This window comes from Camellia sinensis, chromosome 3 (assembly GCF_055761805.1).
Source record: "Camellia sinensis isolate YWXY chromosome 3, ASM5576180v1, whole genome shotgun sequence".
Taxonomy (NCBI): Eukaryota; Viridiplantae; Streptophyta; class Magnoliopsida; order Ericales; family Theaceae; genus Camellia; species Camellia sinensis.
This window is the reverse complement of record NC_138963.1, coordinates 211,022,462-211,031,784: the sequence shown is the minus strand read 5'-3', so window position 1 is coordinate 211,031,784 and position 9,323 is coordinate 211,022,462. Positions and strand designations below refer to the sequence as shown.

Genomic DNA, 9,323 nt, shown 5'->3' with positions numbered 1-9,323 from the left:
AGAGAGAGAGAGGGGTTCATCTTGTCAACATGTATAGGACTTTCAGCTTGTAATTAGAGAATTAAAGAGAAGTAGTGGAAAGAGAGAAATTTAGTGATTAGGGATCATAACACACTACAACAAGTTGGGTCTTGAATGACGAAATTTTTTTGTCTCCAAAGAGCTAATTTCGTCACTATAGATATTTGTGAGGAAATATTTTCGTCACCGGTTTCGTCATTGAATGTTTGTCACTAAAAACCAACGTGACGAAAAATAATTTCGTCACCAATGAAATTACTTCAGTGATGAAATTTTTTGTCACCAATAAAACAACATTTTGTCGCCAAAAATTCTCATTTTCGTCACCAAATAGTTATTCAATACCATATTTATGACTTTAGTTGACGAATAAATTTGTCACGCATGTTGATCATTGATGAGGAAATAATTTCGTCAAAATAAGATGTAAAGATGACAAAATTTTTCGTCTTCAAAAGTCATAATTTTTTGTCACCAATAAAACAAAATTTTGTCGCCAAAAGTTCTCATTTTTGTCACCAAATAGTTGTTCAGTACCATATTTATAACTTTAGTTGACGAATAAATTTGTCACGCATGTTAATCATTGATGAGGAAATAATTGTCACAATAAGATGTAAAGGTGACGAAATTTTTTGTCTTCAAAAGTCATACATGGGTGACGAAATATATTTCGTCATAAATATATATACACGTGACAAAATTTTTAGTCACCAAACAACAAAATAAATAAAAACTTTCATATATAAACTGCAGTAAATTTTGTCACAAAAATTTTTTTATTAGTGACGAATAATCAATTTGTCATAATAAGAAGTACAAATGACGAAAAAATTCGTCACTAAAGTTGTTCCATATTTTATATTCAATTTAAGTTATTATTTCACAAATATCCCTGCTCAGATCCCAATAGCCTTTTAATTGTACGAAGAAATCCACTAGCTATTATACTCCACTCCACACAAAAATTCACTAAACCATTATATTATAAATCAAAATGTATCCATCAAACAACTTTAATAATAATCCATTATGTATAACAAAAAAATCATCAAAGCAAATCCCAAAATGAACTAATGTGGAGTCCACAAAAAAAATCAACACTCAATCTTGATTTGCAACTACAACTAAGTATCAGTTCAGGAAATAAATAAATAATTCAACACTTGATCTTGATTTGCAAATATGCTTCCAAACGTCATCAAAAACCAATCTGCAAAGAAAATAAATAAGGAAGACATTAATATATTATTAATTACATCTAAAATCATATTTAATTATTCCAAGATCCCCTAAACTATTAGTGAGAACTAGATCAACAAATGATGAGGATTAAGATGGTACAATGTCGTCAAAGCCTCTAGGCTTGTATGCCATGGATGATCAGCTGATGAATTGAAACTATTGTTGTTCATGTCCCTGCATACCATCATCTTATGGTCAGAAAATGCAAATAGATTTCACATGCATTGCTAACAAAATTGAATATCGAAGGAAATTGCAAGAACTTACAGAGAGTTGAGAAAGTTCATCCCTGTGAGATTGGGCGAAGGTCCATTCAAATTATTGTTCGACAAGTACCTCAAAAGGCATAACCAAAACACTTTCTTAATGACACAACTTGAATTCTACATGAAGTTGGAAAATTTTCTGTGTGTGTACTTACAGCTCCCTGACACTTGTAAGGTTGTTGAGGTTTGAAGGAACAGGCCCATTTAATGAATTCCAATTGAAGCATCTGTTTGCAAGGCAAAAGTTTCAATCCAAAACAAGAAACCAAATTTGTTACTATAGGAACATGAAAGCCAATCACAGAATGGTTTCTGTAAGAAGCTTAGTAAGAAGTTTCTAGAGTACATGACATAGATACTCACATGGCCTCCAAAGTCTGCACATATCCTAGTGTGTCAGGGATGCTTCCAGTGAGTTTGTTGACATAAAAAATCTTGCTCAATATAAAATTATAATTATTTATTAGAGACTATAACAAGATAATGTCTAAATTGGCATTAGTTGGAACATAGGATCGCCTACTGTCACAACAACTGAATCAAATGCTCCACATGAAGTCAAAATATGCTAATTAATGACTAAGTTTTGTCGTTCATAACATCAAAGATTACAATTTGGAAACTTATGCATGTATCAGATTCATGTTCAAGTGGAAAAGTTTAGATGGAATGCTGCCGAATAGCTGATTCATTCCTAGATGACTGTGAATAATGGGCAGAAATTTGCTTAAATTTAAATAACAATAATACTAAAACATGTTATCTTCAAAAGAATTTGAAAAAAATAAAATAAAATTTAAGTTTGATATTTCAAAGAGGTGAGACATACAAGTGCCTTGCTTTAACTAGCATATCTAGACCAGTTGTGCTCCCACTAGAGACTGGAATTGTTCCATTAAGCTGGTTCTCAGTTAAATCTAGCCATGAAAGATTAGACAAATTACCAATGGAAGGCGGGATTGGTCCACTGAAGTTGTTCGCATTCAGAGCTCTGCAGACAATGCTAATAAAAGTTTAATATATTTACTGTACCATAATTAAAAAGACCAAAGACATGAGACTAGACATATACACTGGACTTGAAATTCTTACAAGAAGACCAGTTGCTGCAGAGATCCTATTGAGTCTGGAATTGGACCAAAGAAACTGCAACCAATGAGGATTCTGTATGTAACAAAGAGCAAATGATTCAATGTAAGGAGTGAAATTTCACGAGTTGTTGATACTAAGAAATAGATAGAATTTTCTTACAAGGTTGTAAGCTGATTCAAATTCCCGATCAATGATGGAAGAGTTCCAGTCAGACCCTTGTTGTTAGATAGATCCCTGTATGCAAAAGTTAATAATGAGAAATTATCTCTCTTTTTTCTATCAAGAATGAAGAATATAAAAAATAATGCAGCTAATTAAGCAAGGAACTAAAAATAGTCTTATGGAAGTAATGTTATTTAAGATATCCAAAATAATAATTCAACAATTATGTCTATGATGAATCAAGCTATTGAAAATGCCAAGGATATCCAATTCCAAGCACTATAGTCTACAAAGATGATGGTAACGAAAATTGAATATGCCATTTATATTACATCTAAATTGATTAAAAGCAAAAGAAAAATTAGAAAACCTACAGATATTGCAATTCAGATAATGATAGGATGTCACTGGAAAGGGAACCCGTCAAATCCATGCCTGCTAGTATCCTGAAATTGAAAGTTAACTGGTTCAAGATCAAAGATTGTCAAGTTTTTTAAAATAGTAGAACATGATTGCATTACATGGAGGTCACTTGGGAATTGGTGCAAGAAATTCCTTAATTAAAAAGTGACAAAAAATAAATACTATCACACTTAATTAAATTAGGTGTGATTAAAATATTAATTTGATTTTTTTAATCACATTTTCATTAAAAGTTTCATGTTTTAGTTTCTTAAGTATGATCTTTAAGCATTTTGTAGTAGTGCTGTCAAAACAAAGATTCTTATCAAATCGAAGCCACAATATGAGACTTGCAAAATGGCACTCTTAACATTTAAAGACCAAAGATTCATAGCTCGCAAAAAAGGTTTACTCGAGATGATTCGCCATAAATTATTTTCCAATTTCTTAAAAAAGAATGCCATCGTAGAAGACAAAAATCGCTAATAAAGCATTTAGTTGAACCAGACGAAAAATAAACAACATAAATTACAAAAATCTAACCAAGGAAACACTTAGTTTAACAATGTTTGCATTTGATGTGTTATGTACATTAAAAAATGATGAAACATGCATATTTTGCACCATAAAGGATCGAAATCTATGTGAAAGTCCTCCAAACAGAAAAGAAGAAATATATTTCACATAGGTAAGGTGATATATTTCATGGAGGTAAGGTGCACTATTGGTATATTAGTTGTGCTATGTAAGAAATGGCTTATCAACACTACTATAAATGTCAATAAGACATGCAATTGGCACAGATATGTATAGATTTTCAAAACAAAATAAAATTATTTTAAACATGAATTGGTAGGATGATAGCAAGAATTGTCAGTAATTAATTCCAGTTTTAAGCTACTAACCTCCCGGAAGTTCCACAACTGATTATGCAAGCAACTCCAAAATGGGGATGAACAGAAATATGAACGTGTTTAAGTGTTAAACCATCCACAAGCACATTTCAAAATCATAGAACAATCTTTCTTATTACTAGCACAAGCTAATACTCTGTTGCAACTCAATCTAGTGTTAGATCTATTATTTCCAAAGCAAGCAATGCTAATGCTGATCTCTTTGTTGAGCTTGGTGATAAAATATGTTTTGGTGATCTTTTCTTGGAGGTACTGCATTATTAGGTAGGGTAGTTTTGTATAATAATGGTGAAATGTGAACCTGATGTTGTTGAATTCAATCCTCAAGGGATGCAATTACATTTTTTATTTGAACTGAATGATATGTGGTGTGTATTCTTGGAAAGGAAAGACTGTTTTCATCATCAAAAGGAAGGGTGCCACAAAGAAGCGCATACAAGATAACCCCACAGCTCCATACATCTACCATACGAGCATACAATTTCCCAGATATAACCTATGAAAATAGATGAATTTATTAAACTTGGAAATTCAACAGTTACTTTAGATACAAATAGCATTCAATTGAAAAATCTCACTGACTTGTTTCACTGTCTTAAATTATTCCATAGATACCATAACTCTGGGAAACATAATTTGGGCTTCCATAACATGTTTTCAGAAAATGACCATCCCACATGATATTGCTCAGACCAAAATCAACAATCTTCACATTGCACTTGGAATCCAAAAGCAGGTTCTCAGGCTTAAGATCTCTGTGAACCACCATATTGTTTTGGTTTCCTTAAGAATTCGGTATGATTTCCTTAAACAATTTACTTCTTACTTCTTAGCAAAAGAGAAGATAACCACAGAGGTCTTATACAAGTTTTATGGTTAAAAATATTTGATATTTGCACCTGAAAGATCTCAAGAGTCAAATTTTATGATCTAGAGGAGGATTTGTGAAAGTGGAGACAGTTCCAAACCATGTTCTTTCTTTCTCAGGAGAGGAAGAAGGCATTATTCACCCAAAAAGGAAAAAGGCATTGTTGTTTGCTAGTGGCAGACACAATTCAGTTTCTGATTCTTTCTTCCACGTTAAATTTTTTTTTTTCTTTTCTTATTCTCTCATTACTTCATATATGTCTATGTAAGCCCCCAAAAAAGGTTGAGATAGAAATAATAATTTCCTCAATTGAAATAGTTACAAAGTGGTATTATAGTTTTGTTATGAACGTTAGAAAATTATTATGAATAATTATAATGTAGTTAAAAAAAAATGCATATGTATTTTTTAACAGAGCACAATTTTCCTATAGAAACACAGATAAATGGTGTTGGGGAAAACATTAGACAAGCTTTAAAAAAGTGAATTATGGAGTAGGTGCTGACCCATTAATTATCTAACCATATCTACATTTAGTGAAAAAGGCAAAACCTAGATCTAAGTTTTTCATAATATATAGATGATATAGCTAAATCTACACAAATGCAAATAAAAGCTTGATAATATTAAAGTTGGTGCAAGTTATGATTTCTTTTGGAATTCCACTTTCGAAACCAGTATAAAAAGTAACATATATGCAAGAGCAATATTATTTTTCCAAGAAGATCATAATTTCTAGTCCATGAAGTGCAGATAGAAGTGTAAATGTGTCGGCTTTACAAACAATAAAAAAACATCAATATTTTATTTATATTTGTTCATATAAACTTTATAACTTGGTCACTGAAATTTAACCTGAAACATGATTTCCTTGCTGGAAGCACTTTCAACTCTTCAAATGAGTCCAAATCTAATATTGAGTGGATGAAGAAAAGGATTGAATGAATTAGTCTTTCAGTTCAACACTTCCATAGAAGACAGAAAAGCGAAAGACAAGAATTTTACATACCTTGTTGTCCGGATTCGCAGCAAATCAATCACCAACATAAAAATACAAAAGTGAATGGAATTACAAATATTAGCAGAACATAGAGAAAAGGGGGTACAAAACACACACAAATGAAGAACAAACAAATAAAAAATCATGTACTAAATAAAAAAGCAAAAAATCCATAAATTTCATATAAACAATACTTAATCACTTCCTTACCAAAACTATACAAATTGCAATCCCTAATAAGTAATTAAATCAATGCACAATAAATCCAGAAATTGCAACACCCAGACTCGTAGATTCAACTAATTCCTACAAAATTAACTCAAATTCCAATGCTAATGCCTATATGTACATTCACATATATAAAAAATGAGTATGGTGGGAATCGATTGAATTACCCGTAGCTCTCTAGGGTTTGGTCGTCCTTCAAGATCTGCCATTGCCGGCACTGAGGTGATGGTTCTGCGGCAGAATGAGGTGTTGCACGACGGGCAACAACGGTGGATCGGTGATGGTAGATCTAACACTGATGGTGATTGTTGTTGTTGGGGAAGGGAGTTTCAACGCTAGGGTTTCTATAAGGGGAGAGGAAGATAATAAAACCCTAGCTATTGCTGAGTGGTGAGAGGGAGAGGGGGAGACGGCGAGAGAGATGGTTTGATTTGTTTGTGTTTCACTGTGGATACTATACATATATATATATATATATATATAAATAAATAAAATATAATCACACTTAATTAAAAATATACATATAATCAAAGTGTGATTAAAAAAATATATATAATCACACTTAATTAAAAATATATGATTAAAAATATATATATAACCACACTTACTTAAAAAGTGTGATTAAAAAAATATATATATAATCGCACTTAATTAAAAAGTGACATAAAAAATAAATATTATCACACTCAATCAAATTAAGTGTGATTAAAATATCAATCTAATTTTTTTTTATCACACTTCTAATAAAAGTGAGATATTTTCATTTATCAAAGTGTGATCTTTAATTGTTTTTGTAGTAGTGTTTCGTTCCTAGAAGCAAAATACACAATTTTGCTGAAGAAGTTTTTGGCAACATTCTAACAGATACAAGCAATGGAGGTTATAGGGTAATAAACTATCCTGGTCAATTAGATTTATAGGGTAATAAACTATCCTTGCAACATTCTATTAGAAAGAAAAAAAACATTGACCAATTAGATTTATAGGGTAATAAACTATCCTGGCCATAAAATCTAGAAATAATACATGTATATATACATATGTTTTATATAAGCACATGTTCTTTAGAAAGAATAAAATGAAGGCAACACATCTATAGAAAGAGGTCCAAAAACAAAATAGCTTCAAGCTTCCAGCTATGCAATCGAGGTTATCTTCTGGATGTAAGTAGATGTAAATAATAAATACAAATCTTTATGCCAACAGTTTAAATATAATTGTCATAGCCCTACAGTTCTCCAAACAAGTTCATCTACTTCCAAAAAGAGAAAAAATATATATATATATATATATAGAGAGAGTACAAACCAATAAACCAACTTCAATAAAACATACCAAAATACCCCACACCCTACGAGAAGCAGCAGAGTCCACACCCTGGGGATCATCAATGAATAGTTCCAGAGATTTTCAGCTACAACAAAAATGTATCTCGGAACATTGTTTGTGACAACACAAACACCATAAAACAATAAAAACTACAAAGAATGCTAACAACCAAGGCACTAACTCTCCACCAGGTACAACTGGCAAAATCAATTTCAGTATATAAACAAAAAGATAATTTCTGATCTAAAATTAATCATCTAATTGTCTCAAATCAATTAGGATGTAATAAATAATTTTAGACCCAACCACACTAAATAACTAATTCACTAAGATGTAACAATCATCCTAGGACACAACCACACTGAATAATTAACTAAGTTGTATAAAAAACACACCCACACGGGATAAAATCTGTCTTCTTCTTCAAAGAATAGAATGAAACCAAAGCAAAATTCAATTCTCTCTCTCTCTCACTCTCTCTCGGTTTTCTTCATCAAATCTTCATCATTTTCTTTCATTTTTGTTTCATTGTACTCACAAAATCAATGTCTTTCACTTTCTTAACTCAAAAATAAAGTAAACCCAAATATATTTTAGAAATTTCTGTTCAAATAAAATAGCAAATTTTTTTATTCCAGAATTTCTTTTCCCCCCAAATCTTTGTTCAATATGAGGAAACGAAGCACAAATCACCAGAATTGAATCCCTATTTTATAAATCTAATCCCTAAGCAGAGCATTGATGGCTAACAATCAACTACCAAGAAAAACCCAAAAAATACATATAAACTTGAAAACCCAAATGATAAATCAAAGCTTTTAAATCGCTCAATGAAGAAAACAATTCCAAATTTATTACCAAATCAACAATAAAGCCAGATTATAAGCTAAAAAAATGTGCAGATTGAAACCCATAAATTTTTTGAAACAACTCAATTAAATCGATGCACTACAAGGAAAAAATAGAGAAAAAAGAACCTGGGTTTGATGCAAAAAGTGGAGCCCTATTCATACAGGAAGGGCCGACGGTAGCAAGGGAAAGAGCAATGGTGGAGAGGTATTACGTGTGTGTTTTGAGAGAGAGAGAGAGAGAGAGAGAGAGAGAGAGAGAGAGTTGACAAACAGAGAGAGGGCAACAAAATTAATACCCTATTTTGAGAGAGAGAGAGAGAGAGATGGTAAACAGAAAAGGATAAAAAAAAAATTAACTTTTTGGTTCCAGTTTTTAGAGATGAGTTTTCAGAAAATTCTATTTATTTATTTTTGATCATATTTTAATATTTTTAATTAATTTTTTAATATTTTAAGTTTTTTTTTTTAATTTAGACACACCTAATATAAATATACTTAAAAAGTATAATACATGTGAAAAAAATATTTAAAAAATACACTAAATTCCAAAAAATATAAAAAAAATATATGAAAATTCATTACATTTTTCATATTTTTGTGTATTTATTAATTTTTTAAAATATTTTTTCACAAATATTTTACTATTTAGATACATCTAAATAAGGTGCATCTAAAAAAGTAAAAAATTACTTAAAATTTTAAAAATATTAACTAAAAACTAAAAAATACGAAAAATAAAACACACTATTTTTAGAAAACTGAAATCAAACACACTGATATATATATATATATATATATATATATTTATTGTTGCTCAATACATTAAAATTTTTCTACCAAAATTGGTGACAACATTATTTTCTCACCAAAAGATCTCAAAAATATTTGGTGACGAAACTTATTTTTTTTCTCACCTAAAAGTAAGTATTTAGTGACGGAAATAAA

General features: G+C 30.6%; 1 protein-coding gene across 8 annotated transcripts; it reads right to left on the bottom strand.

Moving 5' to 3' along the window:
* Positions 1 to 989: 989 nt before the first annotated feature.
* Positions 990 to 8,631, bottom strand: LOC145788694 (leucine-rich repeat receptor protein kinase HPCA1-like). Of its 8 annotated transcripts, XM_082922125.1 has the most exons (11): positions 8,505 to 8,631; positions 7,534 to 7,575; positions 5,826 to 5,880; positions 3,161 to 3,232; positions 2,784 to 2,858; positions 2,625 to 2,696; positions 2,362 to 2,535; positions 1,688 to 1,759; positions 1,534 to 1,602; positions 1,366 to 1,440; positions 990 to 1,234 (listed from the first exon to the last, which is right to left on the bottom strand). In XM_082922125.1, exons 4-11 carry the CDS (start codon positions 3,217 to 3,219, stop codon positions 1,156 to 1,158), a joined length of 675 nt encoding a protein of 224 aa, XP_082778251.1. In that variant the 5' UTR covers positions 3,220 to 3,232; positions 5,826 to 5,880; positions 7,534 to 7,575; positions 8,505 to 8,631; the 3' UTR covers positions 990 to 1,155. The 8 variants fall into 8 exon arrangements, 7 of the variants coding, with proteins under 7 accessions (XP_082778251.1, XP_082778248.1, XP_082778249.1 ...); XR_014365186.1 differs by lacking the exon at positions 7,534 to 7,575 and having other exon boundaries at positions 1,534 to 1,555; positions 8,505 to 8,626; XM_082922122.1 differs by lacking the exon at positions 7,534 to 7,575 and having other exon boundaries at positions 8,505 to 8,626.
* Between the last annotated feature and the right edge of the window lie 692 nt (positions 8,632 to 9,323).

Excerpts from the sequence above, each read along its gene's own strand:
- LOC145788694 (XM_082922122.1), bottom strand. The coding sequence starts at position 8,538 with ATGAATAGGGCTCCACTTTTTGCATCAAACCCAG. Across the intron at positions 1,760-2,361 it reads CTAGTTAAAGCAAGGCACTT|ATGCTTCAATTGGAATTCAT; the intron begins GTATGTCTCACC and ends CCTTGCAAACAG. Across the intron at positions 1,603-1,687 it reads CTTACAAGTGTCAGGGAGCT|GTACTTGTCGAACAATAATT; the intron begins GTAAGTACACAC and ends ATGCCTTTTGAG.